Source organism: Pimephales promelas, chromosome 22 (genome assembly GCF_988280905.1).
Source record: "Pimephales promelas chromosome 22, fPimPro1.hap1.1, whole genome shotgun sequence".
Lineage (NCBI taxonomy): Eukaryota > Metazoa > Chordata > Actinopteri > Cypriniformes > Leuciscidae > Pimephales > Pimephales promelas.
Window position 1 is genome coordinate 11,341,853 of NC_142790.1, and position 18,006 is coordinate 11,359,858.

The following is an 18,006-nucleotide window of genomic DNA, read 5'->3' on the forward strand; positions in this document are numbered from 1 at the left end:
GCCCAGGGTTGGATCTGACTGGCAGAGAGGGAGGCAGAGCAAGAGAGTAGGGCAGGTTGGTCAGCCCCAGGATGAGAGCTCTCGCCAGGGCCGCAGGTCGCGAGAGGTCCTCCACCTGTTTCACGCCACCACCCGCCTCCCGAGTCCCCGCGGCCGCCTCTGCGGCAAGAAAGGGAAGATAAAAGAGAGTGAGAGCGAGTAAACAAGAGAACGAGGGAGTGAGATAAAGCCATTCACTGTAAAATAATGATACCCATTGGGTAATGTGAGCTCCGTGGCCAGAGATGGCGAGGAGGGGAAACGCATGTGTGTGTGTGTGTGTGTGTGTTCCAGCCGGCCCTGGTGGGTATGTTTTGTAAAGCTTGTCTCAGACCTCCTACTAAACACTTTCTGTTCTCTAACTGCTCCAGGAGCTCTACAGAAACACACAAGACCTGAACACTATTAAATTCCATTCTTTTGAATCCCAATCATATTTTTGAAAATGTGTCATGTTTACAAGATATATAATTTTAACGTCCGAGTTAATTAAACCTAAGGGCCAGTTTTTGAATGAACAAAACTTAAGGCAAGGCCTTTTTTTCAGGACCTGTTAATTTTTTTCAGACTAGTGGAAGGAAAACATCAAAAATACACATTAGTGTTTATTTTATTACACTTTACATATTTGAGTCTGAAGATTTCAATTACAACACGTCTTTTAAGGCCATTTTTTCTCCAGTACTTACACTGAACTTTCCAGTTGTATCTGGGGTTTTTTATTATTATCTAGTTGTATCTATTTTCTGAAGGCTTTTAAAGCAGGATTTGTTAATATATCAGTCACTTAATATTGGTTGACAGTATTTCCATGTTTATGGAGTGATTAAAAAAAATTCAACAAGATTTTTTAAAGCTTGGCTTAATCCAATGATAGAGGATACATTTCATTTGCAGTTTTTCTCAACTGAAAACTAAAGCCAGTGTTGTCAAAACCAGTAAAACAGCCTACATATTTTTTTCAATCCACATTTTTCATAATTTAATACAAATTACAGACATCATTTTGTCATAACACTACACTCTAATTTTTCCGATCCAAGGTTCAAGCTTTCAAACATTAGCACAGACATCTAAAGTAAAGCTGGGTTCTCAAATGCTCATGGCATGTTGTCAGATGGCGTCATTTTGAGCTTTGCTGGGTTTGTAATACACACAGCATAGGAAATACAATTTACATTGTTCACACAACTATCATGACTTTGCTATGTGTAAAAAGGGTCCTAAGTAAAAAAAAATACATTTTAAAAAAACAGAGCAAACAAATAATGAGGACCCTGGAGAAAGGGTTGAAGAAAGATCAAGATGAGATGATGTAAGAAGGGGAAAGCAGAGAGGAGGAGAATAGAGCCATGCACTCAAATGGACCATGTTACGATCTCTCGCTGAAAGACACTAGACAGTGAGAAACTATATGTGAAGGGATCAACAATACAGTGGTTTGAATGTCAGCACTAAAGGTGGCTAGGTGGGTAAATGTACACTGGGTGAATAAATGCAATCTCGATTAAAGGGATAGTTCACTTTGAAAGATGTGTTTTTTTTATGTTTTAGCTTACCTCAAGGGCATTCATGATGTAGGTGTCTTTGTTTCCACAGTAGTTTCAATTTTAATATTTTCAGGTCAAACCGTTCTTGTCTGTCAGTCATATAATGCAGGTCTATGGTCCACCTCAAGAGCATGCACAGAGAAGTAAAAATTAAACATGATTTAATGACTCATAAATGTAAGTACACATTAATGGCCTAAGACAGGAAACGAGCGGTTTGTGTGAGAAAACGAACAGTATTTATATCGTTTTAACTTTTGTAACCACAGAAGTTAAAACGATACGCAAGCGGGGTCTACGCAAGCGCCGGAAAGAGCCGGAAGTGATCTCAACGTCTTGATGTATCGAAATCATCTTCCATTGCGATTTCCTGTATATTTAAATATGTTTAGATCTTCACATTGAAAGGTAACACGTCCGAAACATCCGTGTAAACAATGAGTGACGTACACACGAGAGATCACGCCATCAGATCACTTGGACGTGGCTGTGGTTACAGGAGGTAAAACAATATAAATAATGTTCGTTTTCTTACACAAACCGCTCGTTTCATGTCTTAGGCCATCAATGTGTTCTTACATTTACAAGTCATTAAATCATGTTTAATTTGGACTTCTCTGTGCATGCTCTTTGAGGTGGTGACCATAGACCTGTATTATATGACTGATAGACAAGTACGGTTTGACCAAAAAATATCAAAATTGAAAATACTGTGGAAACAAAGACTAAGTAAAGTAAACTAAACATACCAAATATTACTTTCAAAGTGAACTATCCCTTTAAGTAATCAGAATCCAAAATGTAATAATTAGACTATTATGTTTCAAAATATTCATATTCAGACTATTTACATTTTTATTGATTACATGACTACTTTACATTTACAAAAATGGCAGTAGTAGCATTTTTTTTTTTTACTCTTTGTAATTTTAAATTACTATACAAGATTGTCCTATTGCAATGTGAAAAACAATTCAAGTTAAAAGTAAGGTCAACAGTCATTTAAAAGTATTAAGATTATACCTAAAATGTGTGCAATGGATTATGTTACTACCTTTGCATGTAATTTGTGTTCAGTAATGAACTACAGTTTTTAATCCCAGCACTGTATGCCAGCGTTACAGTCAAAGTCCCTGGTAAATGAAGAGCCAATATAACCACATCTGTCTTGCAATGTGCTGGGTCATATTTTTACCACACACAAACCACTATTAAGTAACTGTTATTCAAGCAATGGAAAGGGCCTGCACAAAGGCACATGTGTGCGTTACCGTAAAATAATGCACTACTCAAGCAGTTCAGACCGTTATTTGGATAAAAATGGAGTAAATCAAGAACACACGTTGACCCCAAAAGCAGAGAATATTGTCAAAATATATGGGGCAAGTTGTCACTAGGAACTTGCAATTCAACAGCATATCATACCAAAATAAAAAGTAAAATAATAATGAAGCATGACACAATAAATGTTAGATGGAGTTACACTTACATTTGTCTATCTAAAGTTTCATTGCATTCCCTAAACAAACCTATGATATTGCTTCTGCCATGCTCTACTGTTTGAGCTACAGGAATGACGTGAAACCCGCACAAAACCTCTGCTGGTACATTTACATTTGCACAATTGGACTTGTGACTCAAAACCACATTACTATATCCTTGTGACAACTAGCCCCAGGGCCAATGTATATGAGTTTGGGGTCACTTGTGTTTATCACTTTTGGAAAAGAGACCGAAAAGATTTCTTTATTAAATACTTTAAATGCTGTGTTTTTAATCTTCCTATTTATCAAAGAATCCTGGAAAAAAGTATCACAGTGTACAAATGCTGTTCAAAAGTTTGGGATTGGTAAGTAATATTACTGCAATATAAAATAATTGTTTCTATTTGAATATATGAAGAGTTCAGATGCAAAAGCCTCTAAGTGCCATTTGAAATTTTCTTCTAGAATGATCATTTTTATCAAGCTTGTATATTTAAGTTCAGTGATTTCACTTAAATGGCAATGATAATTACCTATTAATTGTTATTTAAGTGAAATTACTGAACTTAAATATACAAGTTTGATAAAAATCATCATTAAAGAAGAAAATTTCAAATGGCATTTAGAGGCTTTTGCATCTGAACTCTTCATATTTAAAAATATATATTTATTTCTGTTTTGGCAGCATTTGTAACATTACATTCTGATCAATTTAATGCATCCTTGCTGAATAGAAGTATTTATTTATTTCCAAAGAAAAACTATTTAAACGGTATTGTACAATGTTACAAAAGCATTTTGTTTCAGATAAATGTGGTTCTTTTGAACTGTCTATTCATCAAAAAATCTTGAAAAAAAGTGTACACAACAGTTTTCAACATTATTAAACATTATTACATTTTTATTAAGCAGCAAATCTACATATTAGAATTATTTCTGAAGTATCATGTGACTCTGAAGACTGTAGATTGTAGTGAGACGCCCAACCAAACATTGATGAATAGATATAATTGTGATGACTTTTCCTAATCCTAATCAGGATTGATGATAAACAAGATTTTAAACGTGTCTATCCATCTAACACCCAACAATGAACCCAAAAATGTTAACAATATAGTGTCTATGGGACCCAAAACATTAAGATTTGTATGTCAGTCCCTGCATTGTAAAAACACATAACCCATACTGTATGTGCGCTGATGCTGGTTTCATGAAGCACCATGTTCAGATGTACACTGTACATAACACCTTTAATGTAGAGATCATTCTTAATACATTTATGCATTCATTATCTTAATAAATGTTTATTATAATTATACAATAACCTGGATAAAGAAAAAAAGTTCAAATGAACTCAAATATGTGTTGTATTGGAATGTTCATTTATTTTTTCTCATTGTCATCACTGTTCTGTTATTTAACTAAAGTATGCCAGAAAATCGTAGCTAAGTAATACTTTGTCTCCATCTAGTGCCAATGTAAATAGTTTTTTTTTTTTTAAGAAAAATTAAAAAATAAATAATATATAAATATAAATAAACTGTGTTGCAAAATGTTGAAGAGTTGGATAAAATGTTGCCTGTGATGTGATAAAAGTAATACAGGAACTTACTTGAATAGTTTGTCTGATTCCAATCATAAAAGATAATTTCTGTGAGATTTAATTATGTTGATATATAACAGGGATTCAATTCTTGGTAGTAACTCATTATCAGGATAACAAAACCATATTCCAAAATATAAATAGTTAGATTATATTATATTTTATACATAATCAGATTACAGTTGATTTTTATTGATTACATGATTACTTAATAAAATGGCAGTCAATTATTTAGAATTCATAGATCCCCCCCCTAAGTAATTCTCCCTAAACATTCTTAAAAAAAACTTCTCCCACACTATAAATATATATATATACACATACATATATATATATATATATATATATATATATATATATATATATATATATATATATATAGTTGGTTTAACTTAAGTTGATTTGACAAAATAAAAAAAAATATGTGATTAAGTCATGAAAATATTTTTTTACAGGGCTTCCGTACAGGGCTTCCGTACTATACTCAATGTATTTTTATTTATTTTTTTCTCAACGGCATCCCATAATTTTTAAAATATCGGCCTCTACAAAATGGTTGAGATGTCACTTAATGGTAATAAATGGTACCGGAATTCATACACATACTTTGCCATACGTTTTCATAGCCCATCATAATTTATGATCAAAACCTTTTTTAGTCTTGACAAAACACATTGTCAGAAAGGTCTGAGTCTCAAGGTTACATGTGTAACAGAAGTGATATTTGGACAGAAATTTATTAATTTGTCACAGCAGAATGCATACAATTAGATTCTGTGGAATTGATGTCATTTTTGGTATTACGCCTAAACAAAATCTCATGAGAACTTCAATTTTAGTGATATCAACTTCAAATTTGGAACACAACTTGGTTAGATATATGGCTTTGATTTTATAGTAATTTTATAAGAAAAAAATATTTTGTAAATTATATATTTTATATAAAATAAAAAATATTTAGTACAGTATATTTGATTTAATGTAAATTTAAAACTTCCATAACTTTTTCATACTTCCATTTTTTTTTTGAAGTGCTTTTACTTCAGCAATAATCTGCTGAGTGTTTTCTTTAAAACAAGACTACACTTAGGTCTTTATTTCAAAGCATACTTGAATTACAACCAAGTTTTGATAGTGCATTGTAATGTCCATTTCAAAAAGGGGGTGACAATTAACTGTTATGTGCCAAATCAACTGTTTGGTTGAGCACGTTTTTGAAAAATTATTTAAAAAAATTTTTTAAAAAAAGTTTTTTCATAGCATCAATTAACATCATTTTGTAAAGTTAAGGCTCTAGTGTAATATGTAAAAAATTATGCTTAGCTTGCAAAATTTCACCAAAAACAGTTCACATAGCTGGTAAACCCCGACATAATGCAATGTTTATTGAACGTCATGTTGTTGATAACAAAAAAATAGATTATTTTTTCAAATATTTTTTATATTTTTTTCATTAGTTTTTCCGAGTTAACTCTGCAAGCACACAATACAGGCTCAAAGAACTGTATCACGTTGAACATTTGATTTGCAGATTAAGTGTATAACAGTAATTCAGCGCTCACTTATATGGACACACAGCTGCTGAATTTCACAAACTGCTGTCTCTAAAACAACTGAATAACACCAGCACCCAGGTGATCCATAAAAATGATACTGGGCTTGACCAGGATGGAATTTACGGCCTGGCTGCTACTGCAAAATCACTTGTATCCGAAGCAGTAGCACAGAGACATTACCTGGAAAAAGTTGGAATATGTTCTGATGAATTATCCCACACTGTGTTTTGTAAGAAAGCAGTCCATCAGACTGATTGATCACAGGCCAGTCCTGCAGGGAGAAATCAGATACTTCATCAGGGAACTGGAGGAAGGCCTGTTTTTATTATAACCTTTTATTCTGACACTAAATTAATGAATAAAATGCTGTTGTAAAGTTTATGGCTGCATCAGAATTCCCATACTTTCGGAGTAGGCCTATATGTATTAAATTCAGTGAACTTCTTAACTTTGTGCCTTCTGTCAAACCGTGTCTGTTGGCAACTGTTACGTGGGCCTACGTTAACACATCTTTAAAGGACATTCAGTCTCAGGCGTTAAAAGTCTGTCAGGTCGAGTTTTATCTCTTCAAACCGAAAGGAATTGTTCTATAATATTCAACAATATTATTGATCTGTGTTGTATTACTTTCATGTTATCACTGTGAAGCTGCTTTGATACAATCTGTATTGTAAAAAGTGCTAAACTAAATATGACTTGACTTGACTATAAGACAAAAAAGCTAATCTGAATGAAATGTTGAATGACAACTGAATGTCAATTATTATTTACATTTTTAGGCTTTATTTGAGAATACTTATCATAAGAATAAAGCTAGCTTAAAAAAATTCAAAAGTTATTAATAATAAACAAGCATCACTGCAGATGCACTGCAGAGGGCAGCATAGCGAATGAATCTTGGTAATATTGGGAACCTCAGTGGTAGAAAAGTAGGAATATACAGAATAGTCTAATTTAATTGCACAGCTACTACTGGAAATAATTAATTAATAAGTCATAGTAGATTAAATTTTTTACTAATATTATATATTTATTTACTCGCGTTCATGTTGTCCCTACTGCTGTTGTTGTTGTCCTCGGTTTAGCAGGACAAACCAGGTTTAGCAGGACAAAAACAAAAACTTTAAACAGAGCTGTTGCTGGCCGAGAAGTTTTTCTGTAACTTTGTCCTGTAGGGACTTTTGTTTTATAAAGCCACTTTTATTTTGAAGTTCACTTCAGGGCTTTTATTTTGCAGTTACTTCCTGTTATTATTTGCACTATGTAAGCCCCACTTTTGTCTGTATCATTCTGTAAAGAAACATTTTAGTCATTTACATTCCCCAGACAGTCATCAGAATTTGTGGATCTAAAACAATTTGACAGAATAATAAATATCATCGTGTACGGCTGTCAGATTAACTTGCATCTCTTGACGATGGATAAGATAGTTAAGGGTGAGTTATGTTGTTGATAATGTGCAGTAATACCCATTTTAAACATGTACATTTGCAGCCAATATAGATAAATCGATCTAAGATAACAATTTGTATTGATATTTACACTAGCATATATCAGATAAATAGACCTCTAACGTTACTTAGCTCGTTACTGAACAATTACACTGAATTGAGCAAAATAATGAATAAATATAAATAAATATGATGATAATAAATCAATATGATGTTCAAAAATGCTGCTGACAGCACATCAAAATGCACAAAAACACATAGGAACATTTTTTTTCGTAGATTTATTATTTATTATATTAGTATTCTTAATTATAATAGTACATTTAGATTAATTATAATATAATTCAATTATTAATCTTAATGCGTAATTATAATGATCACACGTTTAATCATTATGAAATCCAGTGATGTCTATTACTATTATTTACTAAAGTATTGTCATTTGTAAAGCATTAAAGACAGCATTATTTGTCATAGTAAAAAAATATATATAAAAATTAGATACGTTAGATAAACTATCACATAACATAAAACAATTCATTCAATGAATGTAGTTTAAATCACATCAGATATCTTGTTTCATTTGCTACTCTTTTTAAAATTGTGATATTTTTTTCATTTTGTTTGCTTCGTCACAGATGTTGGTGATATTCAGTCCAGACTGATTGATCACAGGCCGGTCCTGCAAGGTGAAATCAGATACTTCATCAGGGAGTTTGAGGCAGGCCTGCTTTTATTACAATACATTTTAATACCTTTTATTTATAACATAATGGTTGCAACCAAATGATCTGCGACATACTGACAGCAACCGAATCTACACCACAAATGTTTGTGTTCCCTCAGGAGAAGCGTGCTTTCAGAGAATGCCGTCTACTTGAAAATCTGAATAAGATGACGTCAGACACTAATGAGCATGATCTGCCGCAGTGCACTGCGAATATGCATGAGAAACTGTGTGACGCCCTCACACGACGTAAGTTTCGTTAGGTATAATAAAGAGTGTGATGAAGTGTCTGACAGAACTTTTTCAGAGTTCGGGAACTTTCGGGGTGGGACTTGTGCGCTGAACATGGTGATTAGTTCCTGGGACAAATAGTTCCTGATAATTGCGGTGGAAACACGGCTAAAGGTAACACTTCCAAAATCTCTGTGTAAACAATAAGTGACGTACACACGCACTTCCGGTACTTGCGCAGACCGAAGCGCCCGTGCCCTCAGATCACTTGGATGTGGCTGTGGTTACAAGAGGTAAAAACGATATAGATACTGTTTGTTTTCTCACACAAACCGCTCGTTTTGTGTCTTAGGCCATCAATGTGTACTTACATTTAAGAGTCATTGAATCATGTTTAATTTGGACTTCTCTGTGCATGCTCTTTGAGGTGGTGACCATAGACCTGTATTATAAGACTGACAGACAAGAACGGTTTGACCTAAAAATAACAAAATTGAAACCACTGCGGAAACAAAGATTTTAAGAATGATAATTAAATTAAAAGCGTTTACAAGGCAGGAATAAACACTGTTGCTTGAGACTGCAGCTGAAAGAAAATATCTGACTATATCAACGCATGATGTGAAGCCGGGTACGATGTTTGATCCATTGGGTGCACATGGACCTCTAGAATGGTTTGTTAGAATAGAGTAGAGAATGCCATGATATTGCAGCCCAATTGTACCCAGACATCCCTTTCAGACGGCTCCCACTTGCATCCATAGTTAACTCCAGTTGGATGTGGTTTGTCCTTCGTGGAGGTATGCCGACATTATCCTGCATACCGTGGCTTTTGATGCACCACAAAGACTCGCTGTCCTAGTCACAGATGAGCCAGCGAGACACGCACCAGCAATTTGTCCTCTTTTGAAGTCTGATATGTATCCCATTATGTTGTGTGGATTGCAATGTTTTATGTACAGCTGTGCTATTGCTCTGCTAATTCAACATTCACCCTCTGCACTTCCTGATGGAACGATTGATCGGTGAAGATTGAAACCTCCAAAACTATATTGGCCAGTGTTTTATTGTCAACCCCTTTATCTGTATGTCTGCCTTTCTGAGTGAATGCGTTTTTGTTTAAAAAAAAATAAATAAATAAATAATTAGTGTATTTATGGGGGTAATTGACATGTTGATGTGCTTTTCTATTTGCAGTTGAAGCAGCAAATCATATGGCACAGAGGATCCACCAGAGGGAGCTAGAGGCTGAAGAGGTACATGAGGAAAATAGAAATGCATCATTATATAGGGAACAACCTAAACTTTGCTTAACCCTTATGCTGCATTAGGGACATTTTTGGTCTTTTGCAGTTTAATTTATTTGACCATTTTGGCTGTTTTAATGCAAATGGTATGAAATTTGGCAAAATTGTGACTTTTTGGATACATGTAAAAAATGTGATGCCATTTTGCAAAATATGTATAACACACACTGTGTAGATCAAATAGTAACACTCAGCACCATAAAGACCAAAAATGGCCCATTGAAACCCATTAAAACGTTGTTTAAATCTGAGGCTGTCAGTAATACATGAAACATGATTTTTGCACAAACATCCTTTCATTTTGAAGCAAAAGCATTATATTTGCATTATATAGTGTATTCCACCAGATGACGTCACTACATATTTATTCCCTATGGGTGGAAATGCACCTTATTTTAGGCAATAGGCAATGTTTAATAGGTGGCCATTTTTGGTCTCTAACGCGCTAAGTGGGATTTTTTGCAAAGTGGGACTGTGATAATCCAAATCTAAAGTTTTCTCTTTGCATTTAGTTTATTGAAAATAATTGAATTTTTGTGTTTTTTCCTCTTATACAAATCGATGGTTTCGCAAACAAAACTGGTAATTAAAGGGTTAAAATCCTGAAATTGAATACATTTTTGGTAGTTATGATGAGGACTGATGCTGGTTAAAAGATTTAACTTGGTAAAAGTGGAAAATAATAATAATATATAATATTTTAGGCAATGTTTAATATGTGGCCATTTTTGGTCCTTAATGCACTCAACGGTGTTAAAAATCTAATGCAGCACAAGGGTTAAAGGTAGATCTCATAATTAGCTTTAGTATTAATTGTTCCTTGAGTTCCTTGTTTATGTATCCGTCCTAATTATACTATATTGTTGAGGAAAAATACAACTACTAGTTATTATCAATAATGCATTATTGTTTTTGAAAATGAAACATCTTAATTAATATTACTCTTTCAAATAACTGAAATACTTTGTTAGCAAGTTAATTAACTCAACGTAACATATCCTATATCAGATTAACCAGATATTTATGCACCATAAACACAATATTACAACTTACATCTGCACATACAGACGCAAATGCACAAGAAGTTACGTGCTTGTAACTCCTGTTGAGGATGTGCTTTTTCAACGTGCTGAAACACGGCAACTAAACCAAAATAATTAAAAACTTTTTATTACAATAGTGTTCTCCTTATAATATAATGTATATTAGTCCAAATCATAGATATTGATGTTTTACATTGCGTGAGCTGAAGCTAAAGAAGAACTGAAGCACTTTACTACCATGTAGTCCTAGTCTTCTCATTATAATATGACAGACTTGTGCTGCACATGTTGAAATTAACTATATTTTTATGTTCGTGATTACAAATATGTATACATATTTCAAGCAATTCATAATGGCAAACAGTGCACATTGGAATCGGCTTTAATATGTAAGCCTAATTTTCTTATTGAGCAGATAACAATAACTTTAAAAATGAACATATATCGGCCGATACTGATATGGTGGTCGATATATCATGCATCCCTAGTAATTATGAATTACAAAGGGCACAAGTACAAAAACACGCAGAGAAACAATGAAAAAATAATTAAAAGTCCAAAAACAGTACATAAACCGAATTAAACATTTGGGTTACGGATGAAATATGACATATGAGGTAGCAGTCTACAGATTTGAGTATTTGTCTTTGTCTGAAGTATTCTGTTTCACTATCTTTAAACATGGAAGGCATTGTACACTGTCTAGTATGCAGTAGCTGTTTAACAAAGCGACTATATTTGTTATGGTCAATTGCAAACACATTCTGGTGACAGCAGATTATAAGTAACTGGTGTTGATGTGTGTGTGTGTGTGTGTGTGTGTGTGTGTGTGTGATCAGAACACACATCTTCAGTTGTGTTTGGAGAGGCGGAAGCAGGACTGGGAGGAGTTCCTGAAGGAGCAGTCTCGTCTGAAGGAAGAGGTGGACGAGGAGCACGCTAAAGCTGTGGGCCGACTCAGTGCTCAATATGATGAAATGAAGAAAGACCTGACCAAGTACAGCAGCTTCTGAACCTCAAACTGTGTGTGACTGTTAATGTTCTTATGTGTTTTTACTAATAGCATCCCAGTGTAGTCCTATTATTTCTAACATTTTGATGATGATATTAAATAAATATTTTATATAAAAAAAACCTCCAAAAACTCTGTCATCTACTCACTCTCATGTCGTTGCAACCTTTGTGTAAAAAAAGTACTCTTCAACTTACTTTTAAAAAGAGTTTGTATGACAGATGTACTTTAACTCATGTGCAAACTGAATGTACCCACTAATCCACTTTTTTTGAGCCACTTAAGTAGGACTTAAGTAAATCATTATATGTAATTTCTGTTGAAACTTGTATAATGTATTTAAATGTGAATGTAATATCAAATATAACAGTAAAAAGTTAAAATCATGTACTGTACATGTGTTGTATTTTAGTCAACACATCAAAATAAGTGTCTTTTTAAACAGAGAGATGTAAATACTTTTACATGTTTATCTTTTACAGGGTGGCCGCGGGTCATTAAAAAGTATTAAAAAGTCTTAAATCAATTTTCCTAAAAATAAGGCCTTGAAAAGTATTAAATTGTCTTAAATTCAGATTGGATAGGTCTTAAATATGTTTGTCATGTCACCGCAAAGATGCATCGTTCTGCCAGCCAGGTCGAATATTTTCTACGTAAGGGTACTATTCTGTTTATTTTTAAGTGTTTGTAGTATTATTTTATACGGAAATCAATTATTTATAATTCTTATAATGAGAATAAAGTTAGGGTTAATTAAAATTAAGGAAAACAAATGAAGAGTTCAGATGCAAAAGCCTCTAAATGCCATTTGAAATTTTCTTCTTTAATGATGATTTTTATCAAACTTGTATATTTAAGTTCAGTAATTTCACTTAAATGGCAATGATAATTACCTATTAATTGTTATTTAAGTGAAATTACTGAACTTAAAGGGTTAGTTCACCCAAAAATGAAAATTAAGTCATTAATTACTCACCCCCATGCTGTACCAACCCCGTAAGACCTTCGTTCGTCTTCGGAACACAAATGAAGATATTTTTGATTAAATTTGAGAGCTGTATAACTACCACATTGGCTCCTAAGGGACTGCCTCTTGACGGCCCAGAAAGTCAATGAAGAAAATGTTTAAATATCCCAAGTGACTACCGTGGCTCAACTATATGTTTATCAAGCGACGCGAATACTTTTTGTGCGAAAAAACAAACAAAAATAACGAGTTTATTCGACTATTTCTTTTCTTCCTTGTAGGCCAGAACGAGACTTCCTTAGATTTCCACGACGCATGCGCGAGATTTGCGATCTGCTCACACCAGCTTACACTACTTCAGATCGCAATTCTCGCGCGAAAGTTCACTTTTGCTGATAATTTAATTACCCCCATGTCATCCAAGATGTCCATGTCATTCTTTCTTCAGTCGAAAATAAATTAAGTTTTTTTAAGGAAAACTTTCCAGGATTTTTCTCCATATAATGGATTTCAATGGGAACCAAACGGTTCAAGGTCCAAAAGACAGTTTCAGTGCAAACTGCAAACTTCTCAAAGGGCTTTAAACAATTCCAGACGAAAACTCGTTCATTTCGTTCGTTGAATGAATCAAATGACACGAAAAAAGATTTGTTCATTTTGATGAGCGACTTTGAACAGGAGTGTCACGAACGCGCGTCACAGAGCAAGATGACCATTTGAGCTTTTAAAACGTAAACTTTTTTTTTTTTAAATGAGCGATAGTTTCGCTTGATAAGACCCTTATTCATTGTCTGAAATTGTTTAAAGCCATTTGAACAGTTTGCAGTTTGCACTGAAACTGTCTTTTGGACCTTGAACCGTTTGGTTCCATTGAAATCCATTATATGGAGAAATTCCTGGGATGTTTTCATCAAAAACCTTAATTTATTTTCGACTGAAGAAACAATGACATGGACATCTTGGATGACATGGGGGTGAGTAAATTATCAGAAAAAGTTTTTTTTTTTTTTAAGTGAACTACTCCTTTAAAGCTTGTAAAATTATATTCAGGTTAAAATTAAACTGCAAATATATCTCATTCAATGTTTTACTTTCATGAGATCATTCAGTCCGTATAAAAATCTCCATCATGGCACACATGTGCCTCTCAAATCCTTTAAGTTTACATCTAATCATAGGCATTTTCACATCAGTCAGGAACTGTAAGAACCCTCTCATATGACGATGATGTTTGTATAAAATCTCCTGCATTCAACATGTCGGAATGTGTTTAAGCCGTCCGTGCACCTGCTTTAGATTGAGCCCTTGGCCAGAAATCTGTCCTTTCTCCTCACATGTCCCTGTGTTTTCCACACAATAGTAAAGGTCAGACTGCACATTTAATTAATCGGAGCTGCCTTTGACATGGGTGGAGCATTTGGACTGTCAGTTCCTCACAAGCTATAGCTACAGTATATCCTGAGCATTTACACACTGCTAATGTTAGCGCAACAAATCTGTTTACTGATCGTCCAGATGTTTTTTTGTTTTTTTCTGTGTGGACGTACCTGTGGAAGATATATTTCAGAGATGAATGAAACAATATTTTGGACATCAACATAAAGCAATGAACAGGAAATTAAATTTAAACATAAACCTGATTTAGCTTCTTTGAGATGTTTTTGGGTCAAGGTGTGGCTTTTCCAGCTTTTAGTACTTTTAGTTATAAAACCAAAATAAAATGTGGTATTTCGCTATTTGCTAAACAGGAACATTTTTTTTTCATACCCCCCAGAGGACTACTTAGAAGTACTATACAGGTTCATAATTAACCTGAATAATGCATATCGTATAATAAATTCTAACGTGAAGGTAATGGTAACTCAATAGCAAAACATAATTCATTTAATCCCAGTACAACTGCCTCCAGATACATCTCTACTGCTGTCATGTGTCTATCAACTAAATATGAAATGCTGTGTAATTGTTACTTATTATTAGGGTTACTGATTTTCAAAGTAATATCTATGGCGTTTGAACAATGACAACATGTTTTTAATTTACATTTTTTAAATGTTAAATCTGGATTTGACATTTAACAAAACTACATTTTCTTGTGGCGTTTTTTAAAAAAAAAAAATTAATTTCAAAATGGCAGATTCTTTTCCCGTAGGTTTTTAGAGGTGAAATGAGCTGCACTATTAATTATTAGCAGCCATATATCAGCAAGCAGCTGAACTGGGCTTGGAATATGTCAGTCTTTGGCTTTGTCATTCTTCATATCCGAGGTTTCTCTCAGACCAGGGCTATAGAGTTCCCATTGGCATTTACACACCGAGTGTGAGATATTTGCAGAGGCAGATATTTTGAGGTTGTCTCCTCCATGGCAAATCCGAGTCAGTCATTGGAAGCTAATGAGGAGTGACACCGCAGAAACATGGACCTGCCTCGCCAACAAGGCACCTTTCATCTGCGCCTGTTTGCTATTGCTGCTCCGCTTGAGAAAAAAAATGGACAGAAAATACTGGAAAGGTAAAAAAAAAAAAAAAAAGAGAGACTGTGGATGTACAAATCCCAAGAGTGTGATTATGGCTCTTTAGCTATTTCTGTAGGCCAATTTAAACGTCTCCATGGAAATTATGTTATTGTGAAGCAGCTGCACCATTACTTTTCAGCTATATGTGTGTCACAGTGTGCGGCTGTAAGCGTACAGTACAAGAGATTCAGAGAAATTAAGTCTTTAATCATAAATTAAGGAAAAACAACGCCTTTGTGTGTTATCGGAAATTTTCTACATCCCACTTTTGAAGTTGTGATTACGAGCTTGTCAAGTGCTTTGCTGTCGGAGAGAACAGGAATCGTGGAGAATGCCAGATTTGTTCTATTTATTAGGAAAATCTTATTAAAGCCAAAATTACATTTAGTGTCCCTTTCATTTACAACCATATAAACATTCACCACACTAGGTAGTCCGCTTGCTGATGCATCTGGAATTCCGGTCAAATACAGGCTATTTTCACTTTGTATAAAACATAAAATATGCTTCAAATGATTATTGATATTTGTAAATATGCACCACTTTAACGACAAGACAAGGTGATGTAGCTGTTCTGGGTAAAAAGTAATGAAGAAGCGATAATTCACCATGTTTAAAATGTCATGAACACACACAGGAAACAGATCCAATTGCAGTAGTAATTTATTAGGGTAGTACAAATCCGTAGTCAGCCAGGCAATGATCAAAGCAGTCCAAAAACAAGAAACAAATCATAAACAGACAAGAAACCAACCATAAAGTGCGATGACATCTACTGTAACAACGACTCCGAGTCCATCGGGCAGCAAGGGTGAAACAGAGAGTCCATCGGGCGGCCAGGGCGAAACAGAGAGTCCATTGGGCGGCCAGTAGCCTGGATGCCAGCCCGAACTCCGCCCACAACATTTTTTGGTCGGGAAGTTCGGTCTGGGCTCGATCCATTGCGGAGTAATTATGATCAGACAAGAAACGTTCGGGCCAATAATATTGCCAGGGCAGGCTTTATACGATGATGGACAGATGATCTGCAAGGATGTAATCATCACGTTATCAAAGAGCGCTTAATTGGTCTCCCTCAAAGATGACTGGAGCTGGAGAATTGAGATGTATAGATCCACTGTCCACATCCACTGTCGCGTCTGTTGTAAAATAAATCAACAGCTAATTAATTTTAATAGACAAACAGAGAAATGAAAGCGTAGCATAAGTTCTGCCGAGAAGACTCAATTGTTGCGTCATTATTACCTTCTCATCTATCCAATCGCGTTCTAATACGTGAAGCAGTGTTGTAGTCGAGACCACCTCACTCGAGTCCGAGTCGACGCCGAGACCAGAGAGAGTCGAGTCCGAGTCAAGACCGAGTCCATAGAGAGTCGAGTCCGAGTCGAGTCCGAGACCAGAGACGGTCGAGTCCGAGTCGAGACCGAGACCAGTGAGGGTTGATTACCTAATTTACTTTTATTTACTTAGAGAAATCCTTTTTTTTTTTACTGGATTTACTTAGAGTTTAAAAAATATGATCAGTTTAGGGTAAAAAGGCCACATAGTAGGTGGTGTTAAAAGTAATTTTATTACAATTTGTCATGCGCAGTTGCGCACAAGAAAATCACCAATCACTGGGCGTGTCAATCAATTTAAAGAAATATTTTATTAACATACATTAATAATCATGAAAAATATTTTGAATTGAACTCGAGTGGACTCGGGAATAATTCCGAGTCCTAAAAAAAAATGCTCGAGTACGAGTCAATTCCGAGTCCAAATGAACACGAGTCCATGACAAGACCAAGACCATTAAAATATGGTCTCGAGACCGAGTACGAGACGAGTCCGAGTCTCGAGTACTACAACACTGACATGAAGTATAAAAGACCCTTACTTTCACTTGTCTGAGTTCGCAGATGCTGACGCTTCACTTACCACCATCCTTCCCACCTCCACTAAGACGATCTTTGCTCCATCCTTCCCACCACCACCAGGTCGGTCCCTTCCAAAACTCCAAGGGGTGGTCGGCTGCACCCCTGCCTTCATCTTCAGGCAGGATATGCAGAATACGTACCCTCGGATCGCGAGTTACGGACGGGGCCTAAGCCAAAGAACTTTATTGCATATATGGCTTGCTGGGTTGTTAATAAAATGCTTTATTGTACAGTATCTTATCTCCCGAGTCTTTCTGGTAGAACTGCAATCAAAGCATTTGTCGATCGGAAAGATAATCGGGATTCGGGAAAAGTTTAACTTATCAGCTGGCTCTGACGGTCGCTAAGAAGATGGGACGTAATGAAAAGCCTGTGGTCGTTGTGGTTTCTTCTTTGGTGGCACTCATGGAGAAGTAAGTAAAAGAAGCAACACTCGTTATTTAACTTCTAAAATAAGTAAGTTCTGTAGTTGAAAACTGCGCTATGCAAAGGAGTTGACTTACTGCACTGCTCTGATTGGTTGTAGGTCTACCGACTATCCAATTGAGTGCAGAGGGTTTTTTTTTTCCTGGTTCGGTTACGACACGCCTCATAATCAAAGC

General features: G+C 35.0%; 1 protein-coding gene across 1 annotated transcript; it reads left to right on the forward strand.

Annotated features, from left to right (window-relative positions):
- The first annotated feature begins 7,488 nt into the window (after positions 1-7,488).
- Positions 7,489-12,125, forward strand: bloc1s5 (biogenesis of lysosomal organelles complex 1 subunit 5). Its single transcript, XM_039666583.2, has 5 exons — positions 7,489-7,668; positions 8,322-8,404; positions 8,530-8,659; positions 9,839-9,897; positions 11,831-12,125. Exons 1-5 carry the CDS (start codon positions 7,650-7,652, stop codon positions 12,002-12,004), a joined length of 465 nt encoding a protein of 154 aa, XP_039522517.2. The 5' UTR covers positions 7,489-7,649; the 3' UTR covers positions 12,005-12,125.
- The last annotated feature ends 5,881 nt before the right edge of the window (positions 12,126-18,006 follow it).

Excerpts from the sequence above, each read along its gene's own strand:
- bloc1s5 (XM_039666583.2), top strand. Across the intron at positions 8,405-8,529 it reads ACTTCATCAGGGAGTTTGAG|GAGAAGCGTGCTTTCAGAGA; the intron begins GCAGGCCTGCTT and ends GTGTTCCCTCAG. Across the intron at positions 8,660-9,838 it reads GTGTGACGCCCTCACACGAC|TTGAAGCAGCAAATCATATG; the intron begins GTAAGTTTCGTT and ends TTCTATTTGCAG.